Source organism: Rhipicephalus microplus, chromosome 10 (genome assembly GCF_043290135.1).
Source record: "Rhipicephalus microplus isolate Deutch F79 chromosome 10, USDA_Rmic, whole genome shotgun sequence".
In the NCBI taxonomy this organism is placed as follows: domain Eukaryota; kingdom Metazoa; phylum Arthropoda; class Arachnida; order Ixodida; family Ixodidae; genus Rhipicephalus; species Rhipicephalus microplus.
The window spans coordinates 94153633-94174237 of NC_134709.1; the positions used below are offsets into that span (position 1 = coordinate 94153633).

The following is a 20605-nucleotide window of genomic DNA, read 5'->3' on the forward strand; positions in this document are numbered from 1 at the left end:
TCAGCCCCTGTTCTTGCGCATTTTGACGATGATGCTGACACAGAGGTGCACACTGACGCCAGTAACATCGGCCTCGGCGCAGTGCTCGTCCAGCATCAGCATGGCGAAGAACGAGTCATTGCCTATGCCAGCCGCTCACTGTCCCGTACCGAGGGGAATTACACGACCACAGAGAAAGAGTGTCTCGCAGTAGTGTGGGCGATCACCAAGTTTCGCCCGTACTTCTATGGTCGTCCATTTAAAGTGGTGACAGACCACCATGCCCTCTGCTGGTTGGTAAACATTCGTGATCCCTCTGGACGACTGGTCCGATGGAGCTTGCATCTACAGGAATTTGATGTTACCATCGTATATAAGTCTGGACGGAAGCATGAAGACGCCGATACGCTATCGCATGCACCCATACCTTTAGTCAATCACGACGTAGAGGACGATGACGGTTTCCTGGGCGCCCTTAGCTCATCTGACTTGAGCAGACGCCAGCAAGAAGATGAAGAGATTCGACCGCTCATCGACTATCTGGAGGGTCATAGCGCCGTTATACCTCGCCATCTATCTCGCGTCGTGACGTCTTTCTGCCTCCGAAATAATGTCCTGTACAAAAAAAACGCCCGTTCTACGAGCCGCGCTTACCTCCTCGTCGTTCCGAAGGACATGCGGGACGAAGTCCTCTCCGCGTGTCATGACGAGCCCACATCTGGTCATCTAGGTTACTCGCGGACGCTCGCCAGAGTAAGTGAGACGTGCTACTGGCCCGGACTTTCGGCAAGCGTGAAGCAGTACGTCAAAAGCTGTCGTGAATGCCAGCGTCGAAAGTCGCCACCAAGCAAGCCGGCTGGATTACTTCAGCCAATTGATCCACCCCACAAGCCATTTGACCAAGTCGGCATGGACATTCTCAGTCCATTTTCTTTATCGTCCGACGGCAACAAATGGGTCATTGTTGCAACTGACTATTTGACCCGCTATGCTGAGGCACAGGCGATACCACGAGCCACGGCTTCTGAGGTAGCAAAGTTCTTCATGTGCCACATTGTTCTGCGCCACGGTGCTCCATCTACAGTGATAACCGACAGAAGAACAGCGTTCACTGCACAGCTTATTAATGAAGCTTTTCGACTAAGTAACACTAGGCATCAAACGACGACTGCTTACCATCCGCAGAGCAACGGCTTAACCGAGCGACTAAATAAGACAGTCACAAACATGATCTCCATGTACATCGACGTCCAACACAAAACATGGGATCGCATTTTGCCTTATGTGACGTTCGCTTATAACACTGCCGTTCAAGAAACAACCCGATTTACACCGTTTCGCCTTCTCTACGGCCGCGAAGTTCAGACGATGCTGGATGCGATGCTTCCTTGTGAAGGCGTCCATCAATTAGCAACTGACGCAGAAGAATTCGCAGAGCGTGCCGAGGAAACTCGCCAGCTCGCCCGGCTACACATTGGTCAGCAGCAACAGGTCGATGCACGACGTTACAATATGCGTCACAATGACGTATCATACAGTCTGGGAGACCAAGTTTGGGTTTGGACCCCTGTTCGACGCCGTGGCCTCTCCGAAAAGTTGCTGAGCAGATACTTTGGTCCGTATAAAGTATTACGCCGCGTGAGCGACGTAAACTACGAAGTGGCTTCGGACGCTACGTCGTCACGATGGGTACAACGAAAACAACTGACCTCTGACATAGTTCACGTGGTGCGCATGAAGTCTTAATTTGCGCGTTCCTAAAAGACCACTTTTCCTGTGTTTTTTTATTTGTGCTCCGACAATTGCCTCATCATTGGTGAACTTATCGCGTCTAACATTTGATTATTGGTGCCCTTTTTCATTGTTTAAGCTACCTTGTTTTGGTTTTTTTTTTTTCAATAACATTACAGCATCCGGACGATGCTCTTTCTTTTTTTGTTGAGGAGGAATATTGCCACCTACTTCTAGTAGTGGGCCGTATGCCAAGGTGAAGGTTCACACCTCAGAGAAGAAAGAAGTGCGCGTGGGCCCCCCTGCTTTGAAAAACAAGCCCAACCGACGTGCTTGGTTAGAGCCCTGTTGCTCAGACGTCAATAAACCTTGTCGACACCCCCTGGAGCGACGTGACAATATCGACCCATCGCATAACCACAGAATGGACACAATAACATGTGCTGCTTGGACTATCACTAACACGTCACGACGCATGCTTGCCCCTTTGGCTCGGCTTGCATTCAATTGGGGTTCTGTGCGTTGATAGTATGCATGATGCTGAAGACATGGTGCGATTCTGTCGTGCGTTATCAGTGATTGGAAAAAGCACATGACATAACTGCTGCAATTTTCAAGGTACGATAATTACTTGTCAAACATAAAAATTGAATTTTTGTCAGGCAATTCGGGGGCTGCCAGAATTATGCGAGTGGAAGGATTACGAGAGTAAATGCGCTTTATGTGCAACACAAAACACACTCTATGAAGGCTCTGTTGAAATTTTCTTAAGTGGAATGAAAGCCCTCTGCTAGACAACGCGCAAAGCCAGCAGGTAAGCCTGCACACATCAGGAAACCTCAAACTGCAAGAATTTTATGATGGGCACGCGTTTTGAGGGTTAGCGGTCGCACTATACGCTTGCCGTGGGGCAGCATTTCTGACACTGATGAGTGCTAGAGAGAATAATGGCACCACGGTGATGTTCAAAATGACATTACAGACATGACCGCTGCCCTACAATAACAACTTGAATCCCTGAGGCAACTCTCAAAGGAGATTTTGCATGAATTTTTTTTTATGATCGACTTTTTGCTTTTGTCGTGCTTCTGTCGATGTTTGCATATCTGTAATTTCATACTGTGAGTATTTGTGCGAAATGGCATACCCATGTGCACCAGCCGCCACATACTTCTTCCTTTTTCTTAATAGGAGCAAGTCCAGAGGATCAGCAACGCTTCTGCAGTTGCCGTGGACGACCAGAGTGCGACGCACACCAGTTTGCATGATTTGGAACAGGTCAGGCTCTCTCGGTCTATCTCTGATTTTGGTAACCTTTGCTTTAGGCATTAATAGTGTACGCTAGTATTATTCTGGTCACCTCACCAGAGGGTTCTGAGGACTAAAATTTAGAGAATACAAAAATTAGCAGTCCATTTTGTATGTGGTAAATACCGACGCACACACTCCGTCACGGCCCTGCAAGAGTCCTGTGAGCATGAGTATTTGGAGTATCATAAACGCAGACAAGGCCTCCAGTTCTTTTATAAGATTATAATTGGGCAAACAAAAATAAACAGGGATTTATATTTTCAGCCACGTGGAAGGTGATGTGATTGTTTGAGTAATGGCAGAGCTATTCGACCCTATTTCACACGCACGAATGCTTTCCTTCACTCCTTTTTTTCCAGACAATATAAATGTGGAATAGCTTACCTGATCTGGTTCTTCAACAAACGACATCAGTCAACTTTAAAGACGCCTTAGACAGCTTTCTCTCTGCATTGATGATCGCTAACTTCTGGTGCCAGCATTTGTTTGCCGATTTTTAATCGGCATAGTCACTGTTGTTTGTTTCTTTTTTTCCTGATGCTGATTACTCATCTGTTATTCCTATGTGCTATTGAATACTGCTTTATTGTGTGAATAGTATGTATTATGTGACACACTTCCTGTAATGACCCCAACAGGAGGTTAACAGTATCAAATAAATAAATAAAATATATGAAAATAAATAAGTATACACCTGCTAATATCATCACCAGCTTGCCACATACTAGGTTTCGCAAGAATATATATAAAGTGCCCCTAAACCTCCTCCGATATTTTTTAAACGGTTCAAGTAAACATCCGCATCGTGTGCAGAAGGCCATCGCGATCAATGATGCCACACATGGCAGCGCTGAATGCCGCCGGTTCCACAACCTCTAAGAAACGAATTCTTCTTCCATCTTGGCCCTTTTGGCCTTTGTAGTGTCATGTGTGACGTCACAAAGTGTAATATGTGACGCAGAGTGCAAGACGTGTTGCAATTGGTCGAAAAAGAACCCGCGACTTCTGATTAGTCTGCAAGCAGCTGCCCATGCTCCTTGTTGTAGTTCTCATATCGTGGTGGTGGTGGGCTCTCATCTTGCGAGGTACACTGGCATGGCATGCCATGATATGGATCCATCGTGTTGGCAATTCTTCGAAGGCATACACGCAACACAGGGTCCATGCCAGAACGATTCATCACAGCACAGACCGGCACGGTAACAGCGATTAGCCAACAAGCACAGAGTTAACAGAGCCTCAGTGATCGGCTGTAGACGTTGTTTCAGACAGCACATCAACGATTACATTTGCCACGCGTGATCAGGAGGGGCACTTGGTTAGGAGGGGAAGGTGGCTTCATGCATGATCAATCACTTGAAAGCAGCCCTGTGACTTCTGTATCGCCCCATAGCGTGACCACAAACAGACGCAACGTACTCTAAGCAGCATGCATTTGCCACTTTGGCTTGGCTTGGATTAGATTGGGGCTCTGTGCTTGGATAGTACACATGATGCTTAAGAGATGGCTCCAGGTTGTCATATGCTTCCATCATTAGTGGTTGGAAGGAGCAGACGGCATTACTGCTGCAATTTTTGGATGTACGATAATTACTCGTGGGGAAAAAAATCGTATTGTTGCTGAGCCCTGCGGGGGGTGTGAGAATTATGCAAGTGCGAGGGTAACGCGAGTAAATACGGTAATGTCTCGTGTGCTTAACTTTGTCAGTTTCATTAGTTTTGTATGTGTAATACAGCAAGACATCAGACAATTCCCTCTTTTTTTTTTTGTACTTGCCAGCTCCTCTGTGTTTTTGTTGCATATTGCATGTAACACTGGGTTTACGGCAGGTGACTCTAACGTTGTTATACTGGAGCCATCTTGACCAACTTTTTCTGTGCCATCTATCATAACATGAAATCTGTCAATAAAACCTGGCCTCTCCTGTCATCTCACAGAGTGTACAGCAGTGCCTGGGAGAGGTGCGAACCGTCGTCGACCAGAGGCTAGTGGGCCTCGAGTCCAGTCTCAAGGAAGTGCACACCACCACCGAGAATCACACCGACATTCTGTTGAGGCAGCAGGTGAGTCTGCTCAGTTGTGGACTCGTGTAAAACCTTGTTGGCTCATGTGAAAGCCCTTCACTTTCATATTGTCACGTGGTTGTGATGTGTACGGAGACAGCAGTAGGTTTCTTGAAGGTGAAGCACTTTATTTGGCCGAACTTGTGGCCATGAGATTGAAAGTTGGGTAGGCTGTACACTGTTATCGACGCACAGTGCGTCGGTCATTGACGAACTGACAAGTGGTTAAGCACGCCCCGCCGCGGTGGTCTAGTGGCTAAGGTACTCGGCTGCTGACCCGCAGGACGCGGGTTCGAATCCCGGCTGCGGCGGCTGCATTTCCGATAGAGGCGGAAATGTTGTAGGCCCGTGTGCTCAGATTTGGGTGCACGTTAAAGAACCCCAGGTGGTCTAAATTTCTGGAGCCCTCCACTACGGCGTCTCTCATAATCATATAGTGGTTTTGGGACGTTAAACCCCACATATCAATCAATCAAGTGGTTAAGCACGCCGGCATTTACACGTGTGCCGTCGAGTGCTCCAGGTTATCGCTAGCGGCCGTGTAAATTCTAGAAAAAGCTGTAACCTTTGCGTTGTGCGCGTAATCGCATCGGAAGGTTCTACGATTGTCTCGATAGTTCTTGGTTTAGTCGGCGCAGTTTGCGCAAGGCAGCACTTGCAGTGTAGCGGGGCATTAACAAACTTGAGAGGAAGAAATGTACCAGTATATTGCCATGCAACAACATTTGATGTTATGCCTTTGTCATATTTACCTGCTATGTTGCAGTGTGTCGCTGTGCCTTTGTCATTTCCCACCTTTGTCAAGTAGTTTTGTCGCAGTAATATTTCTAAAATATATCCTTCCATGTCAAATTGCAGCAAGTCGTTATGAGCTTCTGTACAGGTATACAGTCAAACCTGTTTATAACGAACTCGAAAGTGTTGTGAAACATGGTCATTATATCTGTAGTTTGTTGTAAATTTACTCACCCTTGAAGAAGTGCACTTAAGGGATCATTTGACTGTTTCATTTCTCTTTCCAGTGCATTTCATTGGATGGTGTTAAAAACCTTTCGTTTACAAGTTAAGCCATTTTGTATAGTGAAGAAATGCTCGTTCTGTGCTCACAAGCAATTTACACCGCCTTTGCAATAAAGTGACAGCGTTTGACTGAAGTGTGTTACTGTCACGTTGAGCCGATCATTCCTGACTAGTGGCATGCAGTGTGTCGTCTTTCCCGCTCATTCCGTCACTGCGGGAGCCATTTGCTATATTCCATATGCACACATTTGTGCGTTCTTTGGGCCTGCGTCACTCGGGTAGACACCACAACTCGTGACCGTGCACGGGTGCAGCTGGTAGCCGGTTCATTCAACTTGGCGAAGACAAGCATTTTGCAAGCAACGCACACTCTACGGGCTCACTAAATGCTGTCAGTCCTGCTCACGATGAGTCACGCCATGGCACACCTGAGTTGTCGCCTAATAAAACATGCAGTACGCTCGTCATGAAAGCATCGGCGTTTCTCAGTGCCCGCACCGCTTAACTAGGTACCAGCAAATCGCCTTATTTTACACAAAGCAAAGCACACTTTAAAGCTAACTGATAATCCTCCCTTTAATTGCTGGTATAATTTTCATGCACCCCTGTTTATATTGCTGCACTGCTATTTTCTGGCCACTCCCGTTTCGTGTGGAGTAATGTCTCGTGAGATGCTGAGTTTGATTGTTTTTTCTCTCTCTCTCTCATCTGCAGACGCAGCTGGAAGGAGTGCTCAACTGCACCCACACCTGCCCGGCTGACCTGTCACCCAAGAACCTCAGCCTAGCCGTGAGTTGTCACCTCTAATGTTCTGACTTGACTCGGACATCTCTTTTTACTTGTGAATCGAGTCACACTTAGCAAGGAGCAGTTACGTTCTAGCTCCTGTTGTACTTATTTTTTTAAGTCCAAGTTTTTATGCCCTTTTCTCACTTCTGTTAAAAATTGGAAACATTCTGTGTTCATTTCAATATGCTAAGCCCATTTTTTCATGCACGTTAATATGTAGGTTTATTAGAAAATGCCACCACTATTGGAGCAACCTCTAGTTTTTATATTTGCCAAAATTAGTGATGTTTGCAGTGTGCTGATTTCATGGCGGCTACATCGCAGTTTCTGTGTGCCACATTTTTTTTTAGGGAATTCCTGCTTGTAACAATACATGTAATCCGATAGCATACCCAAACCTTGGCAGTGTTGACTAAAGGTAAGTGCTGCTTACGTTTAGTGCGTCAATGTCTCTCTCTTCCTCAGTTGGATCGACTGCTGTCCCCAAACGCTACGGTGAACAGTTCCATTGTGGTGGGCGTTCTGAAGGAAGCCGGTCACCTGGGCACCATCTACCATGGGCTGCAGGCACAGGTGAGCCCACTGGCCAAGCTTGAAAGTTGAGCCACGTTTTATTTGAATGCTTGATACGACCTGTTGCAACCTAAGAAAAGTTATCCCAGCTTCGCACTAGGGGTTCCGAGCCTGAAAAAAATGCAGAACTGGGCAGCCTTTTTTTTTTATTTGTTTCTCTTCACTTTTTCTTACAATCTCATTCTCTTTTCTAGTTTCTTTCAGTCTTTTTTTCTCTCTTTATTTCTATTTTATTTATTTCTCTCTCTCTCTCTCTATCCATTTTTTTCTTTCTATTTTTATCTTTCTTTCTATCTTGCACTTGCATGCTCTTTTTTGTTTTTGTACATGGTTTCGCCTGTGTTAGACAAGCAATGTCAGTATATGACAGTCCAAGCCCCTAAAGTGCTCCGTACTTGATGTCATCATCAAGGCACTCGAAGAACCAAAGGAAGGAGACTTGTCCTCGGCACGAGCACGCGTCGAATATGCTACAGATGGCGGTGCTATTTGGGGTTTTGCCTGCATTACGCAAAGCTATGACACCATTACAATGACGGCATACTGCAGCCTGGGTTTCTAAGATGCTCCGCACGTAGAAAATGTAATCTCTACCCATAAAACCACAGCACACCTGTCCTTCATTCGCAGTAGGGCCACCTGTTAAAGACCATCATGGTATAGTTGGTTTGTGCTCAAGTTTCTGCTCGGGCCGTTAGTAATTACTCATTTTTTCAGCTGTTGCAAATATGACACATGTTAAGAGTTAGAGGTTCGTCACTATTACCGGAAATAGCATTACGTTTGGCTCAACACGCAAGTCAGAATCCCTGATGCAATTCACTGGGGTCGTCCAAATTCCGACGGCCTACAACCAGCAACACAAATGTACGAAGAGATGTAAGAAATGAAGAGCGGGAAAGGAGAGAGAAAAAAAAAAGAACCAGAAAAGGGAAAGAGAATGGGCAGGAGGAAAGAAAGAGAAACAAATAAGGCTGCCAAGCTCCGGACTTCTCTCAAGCTGGGTGCCGCTAGTGCGAAGCCACCATGATTTTTAACTGAGCATAGCAGCATTGCGCGTAGGTTATTGTGCTGCCTTTATAGCACCTTCGGAAATCTATGTTGTTTGGTGCTGATTGATACTCCGCACGATGTCGTGTACTTGATGCCCGCCACATCAGCGGCTACATGTACATTGGGGCAACCTGCAAAGACAGTTGTTTACTGATGTTGTTTATGCGTGCTTCTTGTGCTGTGAATCTCTCTTGAATGTTATATCAAGAAAAAGAATTAGTAAAGCTAAGCATGTAAAAGAGCACAAGTGTGGAACAGATATAGCAAGAGATGCCTTCTGCATAGCATTGCTGCAACCTCCACTCCCAATGTGTTTTTCTCTTTAATGTGACGGTTGTCTCATTTACGTTGTACTATAACCTCAAATTCGAATCTTTTGCTTGTTTATTATGTACAGGAGTTCCCCGCATTTTTTCGTTGTTGCAATGCTTAACAAGTTCGAAATTAATTCTTTACTTATAATTACCACTTTACTTCATTGTGTTCACCTCAAAGAACTCGTAGCGTGGTACTGAAAATGAGATGGGTATTTGAATGAATAAATTCGCACAGAACTGTATTGCGCAAAATAATTGGCATTTACATTTGCTGGTGAAGGTCGAATTGCAGGTATGTGATAGGAGGTGATTATGCGGGGTGAAAAGATCGAAGGCAAAAATGCGCGACCAGTCTGATGAGATATGCAAGCGTGATGGTTGATGCAAAGCTCTTGACTAAAAGAGAATGGCTTCTTGGGCTGGTTGGTATTGAACTTTTAAAAAAATATACTGTCCTATCTCACTTCTTTCTGTAACCTTCTGTGCACTAAGAAAGTATATTTCTTTTAAAATGGTCTTGACTAAGTCAAGAATAAAAGAACTTATGAAAAGGGAAAAGATGGCATTACTTAAAGATAAAGGAGATCAATTATTCAGTGTTTTTAAGGCTGACGTGCCCACGTTCTATGAATATGAAAAACTGATGGATAATGGGCAACTAACATGCTCATAATTAATATTGGATATAATAGTCTAATAAAAGTATTTTTTATTCGTGTTACTATCAACACGGTTGTTATAGTCTTTACCGCGTAGTGTCATGATAAATGCCTGTTTTTCTTCTTTTCTTTTCTTTCTCCCTCATTGTTGAGCAGCTTGGTGTCAATCATTCGGCAAGCGATGAAGTAGCCGAGCTCCTACAACGAGCTACCCTCTACTCGCGCATGCCACCGTCACAACACAGCCCTCAGGTACTTATATACATTCCTGCAGTCTAGTTCTATTCTACGCAGTCTAGCTGTAGTCTGTTGAGCAGTCTTGTTCTGTCTTTTCCAGTTTAGTTCTGTTCTGTGCAGTTTAGTTCTTTACACTATAGTCTGACAAGCCACCTATTTCCCAAAAGCAGCCTTGTTCCATTCCCTACAGTCTAGTTCTATTCTATACAGTCAGGTTTTCAAGAGCACTTTTATGGCAACAGAGCGTCTGATCTTTTCCAGTCTCGTTATATTCTATACTGTCTAGTTCTATTCATTGTAATCCGATGTGAAGATAAATGTAGTTCTCAAAAGCAGTCTAGTTCTCTCCTCTGCAGCCTAGTTCTATTCTATCCTGTCTAGCTCCCGAGAGCAGTTGCATGGCAACAAAGCACCTAAAACTGTGCCATTGTTGCGTCACATTGTGTACTGCAGAATCTGCCACACCTTAGCATGCTTAAATCACACCAAAAATTCAGCGCACTTAGTACCAGTTTGGTAACGAGCTGAGCCAAACAGTTCTCAGTTTTGGTTAGGAGTAGTACCTAATTGTATACTGATGCAAAGCTACAACGCACGTAAACCCGGATTGCTTTCATGAAAATTTGAATGTCAGCAAGATTTCTCTTTCTAAGCGCTTGTGCATGTTGGGGAGTTTTGGATAAAGAATCAAATTTTGCTGTATGACTTAATCTTTCTACTGAACAGTCACTGTAGCAGGTGTGGATATTATTCAAATTGTTTTTTAACATTTTTATTATTAACTGTGTGCAGTCAGGCATGAACTGCGTAGTAGAGTATTTTCAGGCATAAATATATGTCCTTTTTTTTCTCCAGTTTTTTTTCCATTTTTTTGTACTTACTACAATTTGCTTCATTATTTGACTTTTCTTATGGCATATATATACCAGCTACAAGAAAAAAATTATGCTCTTCTTGATTTTGTGTTATTGCCGTAAGACTTTCCTACAAAATATCATTTTAATAATGGATGTACACATACGCTCACTGAATCTCATTCGTGCTTGAGCCACATTAAAGTTGCATGTGTTAATTTTACTTCTTCTTTCGTGTTTTTCATAAACCGCATTCCGTAGCTTGAGTTGTGATGTCAAACTTGATTATGCTTTGAACACTATTATGGTGCGACCACATTGTACAAATGGGCAAAATGGCATTTTTATAACTATTTGAACAGTATTCCAACATAACTCCGCTTGCATTTGGTGAATTGCCATTCACACACCCATTACCTTCGTTTTTTTTTTTTTTTTTTGGTTTTTAAGAGTTTCGGGGCTACATTCAGAGGAATGTTTCACGGCAGTGTGCAATATTGCAGCTAGTACATCTTTTAAATGCGTCTCTTGATGTTTGTTTTGTCAAACGGGTATAGGCTGTTGTTTTCATTAGACAGTGCTGTGATTGATAGGGTGACTCATTTTACTCTGAAAGTCATCAGCTTTTTCGGCAATGTTAAATGACCACAGGGTGGCGTGTTGAGAGCAACACGGATAGCTTCTTCAACCAATCTCTTCGACGACGACGCAGCGCACATCCGTAATGCAAACGCAATACATAAGGTGCGAGCACCAGAAAAACGGTGGGGTGTAATCTAGTCGCATGTAGCGCGGGCTGACCTCGTAGAATGTCACTAACCCAGGGTGGCCCATAAAAAGTCATGGATTCACGGGTGCGACTTGGGAGCATACAACGAATCTTTAACACTCCTATCTAAGGAAGCCAATGGACTTGTAGTTGTATCATTGCTGCATAAACAAAATGGCAGAGATCATATTTTTATTGAGATCTGTGGACAGCGAGAAATCCCTCGAAATTCTTTTGCATCTTGTGCAGCTTTCTATGGCATGTTTAATGAGCAATAGTCACAAAAAAAGGGTTGCGGCAGGCATTGCCCGTCGTTACGTTTTTAGTCACAAGTGAATTGGTTGGTTACATCAAAGAGAAGTGCTGACGCAGACGCGACTCATTTCAGTCCACTGCCACACCTGTTCAGCCAGTCGTCAGCAAGCAGCTCAACTCATCAGGTCAGTGGCGTTTTTATTTTTTTATTTTTCTGTCTACTTTATCTGTTTTCCTATCTCTTGAACAAAGGCCTAGTCATTTTAGACCACTTCAACATCTAGAGCAAGGAACCATCCCAAGGTCACTGCCAAGTGATCACCCATAATTTTTCTTTCACAAACCCATTATCACAAGGTACATTAACAGATCCATTCCTTCAAGTCCCTCGCAGTTCAAATAACTGATAGGCCAAGTTTGTGGTTCATGTTACTTGAAAATATGCATCCATAACTAAGCAATGACTGTGTGAAGGCAAAGCACAATCATTTGTTCTTAACTATCCGATAACATTTCAGATAAAAGGCATGTTACGAATGAAGTGTTTTGTTACTTGCTTTCAATCCGAGATTATTGATTGTTTTATAAACAGTTCGGTTAACACCATTAAGCCTGTCCTGGGTGGCGAGCTTCCTAGCATCTATGTAGGTTATGCGACACACACGTATACATACGTACAGAACATCATGACAACTTTGAATATTTTCTTGTGTTGTTTATCTGACTGTTATCACAATAAAAATAAATTTGAGAGTTACAGCAACCAAGGTACAAGAGCCACATAATCAGCTATTAAAGGCAGAAAATGAGGATAAGTTATTTTGCCTTATCAGCACAAATTGAGCACAGCCACTGACAAAAATTGGAAGGTTATGCTGCTAAAGGTGTTTAATTCTGGCACTTTACGTACTACACTGCTACTGCTATAACTACAATTCGTTTATGATGCACGTCATCGTGTGTACTATGAATTAACTTCTGTGACTGCATGTTGGTGAACATGCTCCCTAAATCTAAGTACACGGGTGTGCATTTCACACCCTTCAAAATGTTGCTGCCATGGCCTAGAATGGAGCTTACGACCTCTCACATAGGAGCATGACAGTGCGGCTCTTAAGCTACCATGGCAGGCGACAGCGAGACATTGTGAACCTGCTCCAACTAGGCTACACCTCATTCGGTAGGCAGTGTCTTTGAATGTCCTGTTTCTTCTGTTTCTGCAGAAGGGGACAGTGGCCAGGAAGTGGCCTCAACAGAGAAAACCAGCTCTACTACCAAGTGAGTGACAAACGGTCCAAGTTTGGCAATGGTCCTCATATATAGTACCACCATTACCGAGGAGCTATTGCAATTGTAGTGCAGTATATGACCCTAGTAATTCAAATACCAGAGTGTCTGGAAATTTGTTTGAGTAATACAAGGTTTCATAAAGATAGCCCCTTAGTACACAGTTCCCAGTGACCTGTACACTACATCATGTGAGTGTAAGCCTAACTGTGCACCTCAAATAGGTATTGTTTGTGCCATCAGCATGCATGCCTGCAAGGAGAGCCCCTTAGTACACAGTTCCCAGTGACCTGTACACTACATCATGTGAGTGTAAGCCTAACTGTGCACCTCAAATAGGTATTGTTTGTGCCATCAGCATGCATGCCTGCAAGGAGAGGGCAGAAGGTTAGCTTTATTAGCACGCATTGTTGCCATACCGTTAAAGCAACATATTAAACATTAAGGCCGTATTCACAACGTTGTGTCAACATTGTGACAACATTGCAGGTGAAGACAGATTGTGTTTTAGTGTGGATTATAGTTGAGCATGGATGTTTTTTAAAGTGGTTGTAAGTGGAGAGGGTTTGCTTGAGTCAGCCTGGTTGTGCATGCTCCACAGCGGCGGTTGTAATGGCTGGACCCATGGGCATCCAGCACTCCTTATTTTGCTGGTAACCTGCTACCCCAATGAAGATGGGTAGGCATTGATGGCGGTGGTTAATGGTTGCTTATCTCAAGGTTTTATCGACGCGTTGCAGCCAAGAGCGACGGTCAAGCAGCACTTTTCTCTCAAGTTGGTCCATATGATTGAGATAATTGTTTAAATAACTGTTCAGCAATCCTCAGACACTGAATTTACGGGCAGTATTCTTTCCATCAGTAAATGTACAACACCATCAGGCATTTGCGTCTTTTTGCCAGCCTCCTAGACAGGACAAATGTACATTTTATCTTTGCTTTCTTTTGTTAGCCCCATCCCTTTGAGCATTTGTGTTTACGACGCAGGCGGCCGTGACAAAGGCACCTGATGACTGCTGGCATGAGTGAGCTGACGTGAGCCAGGCGTCTTTGAAGTCCGTCCTCTGTGGCGCATCAAACGACGGCAGGCCCTGAGCTACGGCGTCGGCAGCACTCCTCTTCCCCCCCAGAATTACCGCTGCCCTTACAGCAGTCTAGAGCAAGCCACGCTGGCGGGAGCCAAGGCCGCATCTTGAGAAAGCAAGCTACGATGTTTGCTTGCATCCTCCTTGTGGAGTTGAGGAACACCTGGGAGGAGAAATTTCCATTTCACAGTGTGCTGGGCGTGACCGGATATGGTCACAAACCCCGCCCTTAGGTGGCGGTCGGAAGGAATTCAAAGCCATTCATTTCAAGAATGGCTCTCAAAACGCTAGTGCCGTTTCATGACATAAAACAAAAAAAAAAACTCACGTATCAATTGACCAATAAGTCGGTCAATTCATCAGGCAAGTCTTGAAGCGGTTATGCTGCTGCCACTTGGTGGTTAGAAAAGCAACTGTCTCTTGCAGTTGCAGTTGTCGCCATAGCAAACACATATTGATCATACTCTAAATTCTTAACCACATGCCGCTTCTATTCTTTTCTCTGTACACTTCTCTGTCCTACTGTCAATCCTTTGTTTTTGTTTGTTGATTTGTTACTTTTGTTTATTTGTTGTTTTTGTTTGTTTGTGTGACATTACTTGCCTTTCTGCCCTAACATTAATCCAGCCATGACCTTTCTCCTCCTAGGTGCTTCTTGTTCTATTGCCTCCTCCCCGCTGACCTGTAGCTGTTCCTGAGGGGTCTATTCCCAAAGTGCACAGCTGCTGATCTGAATGGTATGTATACATAAAACTTAGCTCTTTAACTCACACAAACCCGGACAATTGCCTCGATCGTTCGGCAACACATCTGCCGAAAGCAACAAATGAGACATGCAGTCAAAAACTGACTGTATCACATGTATAAAACCTTAATGTCAATTGGCTGTTACGCTACTCCAAACGTCTGTGTGGAAGAGCCTAGTGGCCACAACAGCTGGTGGGAATAGACCCCGAACTCGGCTGCTTGCATAGCTTTTTTGCAAGTTCCCCTCCCCCTCCCCTCTGTTTACATTTCAATGCTGCTGCCACAACATAGTGAATCAGGCAACTCACGTCTTGTTTGGGTTCATTAGAAAGATGCTTGATCTAGGCATTGCAGCATCCTCATGAGAGACATGATAATGATAAGTAACGAATTGAGAGGCATGATAATAAGGAGGGAAGCTCATCATTGCCTGATCCTGTTTGGCAGCTCATCTCTTGGTGAGTGAATCGATTTTCGCTTGATGGGGCCAGAGACTAGCTTTTCGTACCGCTGTACCAGAGGGCTTTGAAGAGCATCGCGTCGTCCAGCACAGAAAGGTCGTCCGTCATCAACAGCTCAAGCAAAAGGTTAAAAATGCGACAGAGCACGTCACTCATAGGAGACTGCCGAGAAGTGACTAGGTCAGCATCTGCATCAGTAGCATGCGCACATTTTTACTCTGGTTTCTCTACTCGTGTTCCCCTTTAAGCTTCCGTTAGCATCCCATGCATCGACAGCTGCGTATTCGGTAGGCAGACCGAACATCGCATCCCCCGCGAGTTTCGACTTCCAGCCATGACAGCAATCAATCTTCTAGCTAGCAGCATCCGTTGCGGGGTGTATGTTTAGCACTGCGTTTGGTCGTAGATATAATTGAGTAGCAGTAGGTAGTCCTATATTTGTTTTTTTTCAGGCTTTGTCCCTTGTTTCGATCCGTGGGCCGAGTCTCGTGGATCAAATTTTTTAACACAAGTAGTCGGGCAAAAAGTGGTATGTCTGGTGCATCTGAAGCGTTTCACCGCTCCAAATTTTCACTTTTTAGAAGCCGTTGAAGGGACTGACAACTTCCCAGAAGGTGCGATTAGATCCTAGTAGAAATGAAAAGGCCATGAAATATAGGCACAGATTCCAGCATTCTTTTCGCATTGTCAGTAGGACTTATATTTTTAAATCGTACTTACGATTAACAAGAACCATCTAGTGACGCAGCCTGGCGGAAAGAAATGGAAGCTGGATTTTGAAATGTGGAGTCGATCACTTTGCTGTGTGTAGTCACGTAGCCTGATTCTGTCATGCGCCCTTGTATGAAATCCTCTAAATTATATTATGCATGTTATTGTCCAGCCCCACTCAATTTTGTGCTGCTTACGACGTAAAAATTGCACAGTGAAAAGCTGCAGTGCCGTCACGGCAGCCAGTGGACAAAATCGAGCCACGGCGCAGGCATACAGAATGCACGCATGCGCAGTAAACCGCCACGCTTGAACACAAACCACTCTCGCTCACACTGTTTGCAGCATGTGAGTATACGACATCACATCCGCTATATAGAGAAAAATTCTATCCATAGCGAAGTGTTTTGCGACATTTTCCACTTTGCCATTCTGCGATTAGAGTCACTGACAGGTAAGCTTTCTATCCCCGCTAAAAAATGGAACCGTAAGAGATGTTTGTCGGTCCTTTTGAAATGCGGAAGCTTTCAGTAATACCATTCACTCGACTTTTTTGAGCCGTTATATTCGTATGCAAGTGCCCTCTTCATTATCGCCAAGGCATCTGTTTGTCAACGTGCTTTTCTGCAGTTAGCATTTGCCATGGTACATTGACAAGCCAATTGTTAAGGTAAGCTGACAACTGTGCCACATTGTTTCCGACAATGCAAATTGACTTGTAATGCTTGCGAATAGTCGAAAGACCGTGTTAAGTTATTGTATAGCTAGGCCCCATCACCAGTCTACCTTGTCAGCAGGGTGGGGCAGTGAGTCTCTAATAGATATCTTTGTCATAACACTGTGGGTTCATGATTTAGATTTTGAAAAATCCATGCCACTGAACATTGCGGGAACTGGCTCAACTGTCGCATGTCACTAATAAAGTCTGAGGTGTAGGTCACTTGAAATGCATTCTGAAGTTAAATAGCAAGTCTTGAATTGTGGTGCTGTTTTGCTCTTCTTCACTACAGTGTGTGTTGACTTCATTAAGCATTTTTACCGTGCATTTTTTCACTTCGGATTTTCAGAGGTAGAACACTTATTTCTGCTCCTTACACAAGCAAACTTGAAATGGGCAAAAATATGCTGCAATATATTTACACTTAAAAGCTCAAGATAGAAAGAAGGTAGTTCATGTCGAGGTCGACTTCATTAAAGAGCTAGCAGCTACTCTGACAGAACACAGAATTTTGACAGAAACAGCTCGGAGCACCACGGTAGCATTTTGTACATCTTATCATCGGTACTAGTACTTGTCAAGCTGATGGGCTACCTTCGTAGCCATTGAATGTAAAGCCAAAGCTTGTCTGGTCTTGTGGTTTCTGTATTGGTCCAAGTTGCGATTCCGGTACAGTTGCCTCTTTCAACAATTCTGTGTTCCCTGCCAGCTTCATAATGTAGCAACTGGAAAAGGCTCCATTAAAAATTTAACAAGCACCTGTTGCCAAAGCTAATTCCAAAACAACCTGCTGCTCCGTGTTTGTCTCTGCACATATTTACAGACATTGGACGAAAATTTGTTGGTCTGATCTTGCATTCTTTTTGTAGTTTGTCACCATAACTTGTCTGAGAAACTGTCAATCCGACCCAATATGGACATGAAGTACACGAAGCCTCCAGACCATCGACTGACTTATTGGAATTGTAATTGCCGAGTTTTTACTTTGTTCACATTCATGCCAACCAACCTTAGTCATAAGTGAGGTACATAAAAACTTTATGCGATGCTTTTTTTTTTTTGTTTTTGTACATGCATTTCGTGGAGAAACAATGCCCTAGGGCCATTCTCCATCAGTTGTTTCGTAAAACTACATAGATATAAAAAGAAACACTTCTTGTTAACCCGTAAAAACCATGCCTTTACTTGGATTTGAAAGGGCAGATCACCTGTTACAGATGCCGTCACTCAATGTTGACTTTCAACGGTGCCATAGTGCAGGTTTCCCCAGAAGCCTGACACTGGCCAGACAAATATCCCCTTGCGTCCATGTAAAGCTCACTGTGCGGTTGCCTTGGATCGTAACCCAGCAACTTAGCTCTCTGTCCAGGCACAGTTGCGTACCCACTGCACCAGTCGTCTGCGAGAAAGACGTCTCGCAAACAGAGTGTGCCATGCTGTTGAGTTTTGACAGCCAGGAAAGGTGCTTGTTACTTGCCACTTCGATGTGCAAGACGGATCAATTTAGGGGAAAGGAGGAAATCTAAAAATCCAAGCGGTTAAGCAGAGCCAGCCCACCACACTTGGTCAGTAGCTGTGGTGTCCTGCCGTAATGCACGAAGGTCATGGGTTCGATTCCGGGCCTAAGCCGCCACCTCTTGACGCAGTCTGAAATACACTGCTTATGCAGCTAGATTTAAGTGTTTGTCGAACTAGGCCAGGTGGCCATTTTATTACTTCATATAAGAGAAGTAATAAAATGTATGGGTAAAACTTTTCAAGCATATTAATTTGCGAGTAATCGGTTCATTGAAATACTGTCAGCTAGAATCCCACTCCAGTGTATCAAATATTGCTTATAACTGTTACTTTAAAGCTTTAAATCTGATGGTTAAGGTATCGAACTCTGTGTACAAAAAAATTGTATGTGGGGCTTCAAAGGTGCTGCGGGAAAGTTAACGAAATGGGCATGTCTGCTTGGTTATTGGTGAAAATCTAAATTGCGCATTTGACATTGCTCATAGAAAAGTGCCTGTTGAATTGCAAGGGTTCTTATAGGAAAGTTGTTAAAAGATGTGTAGACGTGATGTAGAGAGTGAATCAGTCGCTGCAGCAATGTTCGCGGAGCATTCGTAGTGGCGCTGATTCTTCGTTGTTGTGTTTAACAGCTGTGGCGAAATCGCCCACACATACTGACACTATCCTTTCAAGAAATCATCCCAAAAGGAATCGCACGTCATTCCACGCTGAATTTTAGCATTGCCAGAGCAGTATAAACGTGCGAGTGAATGCTGGTGTATCGCTAAGTGACCACAGTGGTGTTTCTTGGTAAGAGCAGCTTGTATTTCGCTGCTCGTTGCATAATTTTCTTTTTTCTTGTCATTTGATGCTTAGTATGATTCGCATTTTCTACTGGCTGTTCTGAAATCGTTCTTTTGTGATGTCAGGTTATGTCATGAGTTCTGAAGTCCTACGTTCCGAATCCAGGCGCAATTCCCTTCTTGCTTTAGCCTACTGTGTAGCCTCACCGTAACTAAGCAGAATTTAGTGTTAAAGGTATCCGTGTGCAATGTGGTGTTGATGCTGTGGGTAAATTTTGCCACGTATGTTGTGTAATGTGAAGCCCTCTTATACGTTTTAGTCTTTGCCGGTTTAGAATGGAGCTCGTCTCGTATGCTAGGCCCAACATTTTGAAATAAAGTTTGTTAACCAGACACAGCCGTAGATACCAGACAACTCATAAAACGCTGCATGTGCGTGTGTGTGAAACCTCTCGTACTTGCTTGTTGAATGCAAGAGAAAATATCAGCCGTCATCGAATTAACCTAACCGATGCCTCGTAACGAAGGTCACATTTTTTTCAGATCTCGCGCTGCCATGTGAAGTTGTGAGATTTCCATGTGTAGATAGCAGTGTATTAGTGCATTACCGTTTCGATTCGCCATGTTATTGTTTGTCATCATTCCAGCTTGCACTTCACAGTGTGTGCACCTCATTGGCAAAACTGCAAACCTCACAATTGTGAAATGACATCCAATGCAGTAATTCTATCATGTTCAACATGTTCATATTGGCAAGAAAGTGCTTTATTCATTATGTTATATAAGAAAATTTGTTATATCTGAATATTCTGTGTACAGAGGTTTAGCTGTCTGGTCTTTACCAAATGCATTTACTAATATATTTGCCGACTCAGCTATTTCACTGGTTGTTCTCTGCAGTGATTTATTCTGTGCACATTGTGGACCCAGTGTTCCCATTAGACGGTGTTGTGCATAAAATTTAAGCCAGAGCCTGGCTTCACAACTCTAGACTCAACTTTGAAGACACTTGGCTACCCCGAGCTAGACACATTGCACCTTTGCACGTTGCTAAGAGCGTGTTGCCAAAAGAAAAAAAAAACGTTTTTTTTTTTCTTTCTCTCACTGTGGAAACAGCCAAGTGCTTAGGCTAAGATGCATCTGTCCATTAACAAAGTCGACGAGTGTTTCTCCGCACAGCTGATCTTGTTGAACGCAGTTTTTTCTCGGTGATGCAGCAAATTGTTGCATGGCCGTCCGCACACGTCACAGCTTGCGTCCAGCATTAATCGCAGATTGTTGCTGCGTCTTTGTGGAGTCAACAACATGTATGCATTCCAGTGCAATGAACCGATGCCGGCCATAGTGCTAAGTGAACAAAACAATAAAAGATGCTTTGCCAAAATTTATCTTCTGTGTGGATGTGTATCTGTTCACAAGTGTATCGGCAGAGACAAGAGTATGAAGTCGGGTGTGTTGGTCATCCATAACTGATCACGTAGCGTGCTATGTCAGTAGTGTGTTGCGACCGACCTTTGCAGGCACTGGAGATCTGGGATGAAGATGCCGAGGCAGGAGGAAGGTGAACTAAACAGAGGGTTTATTTACATTCTGTACATGCCGGGCTCCTCTACATGGCAAGCTTCCTTCGAATGAGCTGGGTGGCTCATTATAGAGGGTACGTTCTCCCCAGAATTCTAGATCGG

General features: G+C 44.0%; 1 protein-coding gene across 2 annotated transcripts in view; it reads left to right on the forward strand.

Moving 5' to 3' along the window:
• LOC119180987 (uncharacterized) overlaps positions 1-14098 on the forward strand; it is a 51325-nt gene extending 37227 nt beyond the window's left edge. For both annotated transcript variants that reach the window (XM_037432140.2, XM_037432142.2), the window contains exons 6-13: positions 2902-2988; positions 4960-5085; positions 6820-6894; positions 7360-7467; positions 9653-9748; positions 11745-11796; positions 12835-12889; positions 13886-14098. In XM_037432140.2, the coding sequence (XP_037288037.2) occupies positions 2902-2988; positions 4960-5085; positions 6820-6894; positions 7360-7467; positions 9653-9748; positions 11745-11796; positions 12835-12889; positions 13886-13895 (609 nt within the window). In that variant the 3' untranslated portion in view covers positions 13896-14098. The remainder of the gene's footprint in view (positions 1-2901; positions 2989-4959; positions 5086-6819; positions 6895-7359; positions 7468-9652; positions 9749-11744; positions 11797-12834; positions 12890-13885) is intronic.
• Positions 14099-20605: the final 6507 nt, after the last annotated feature.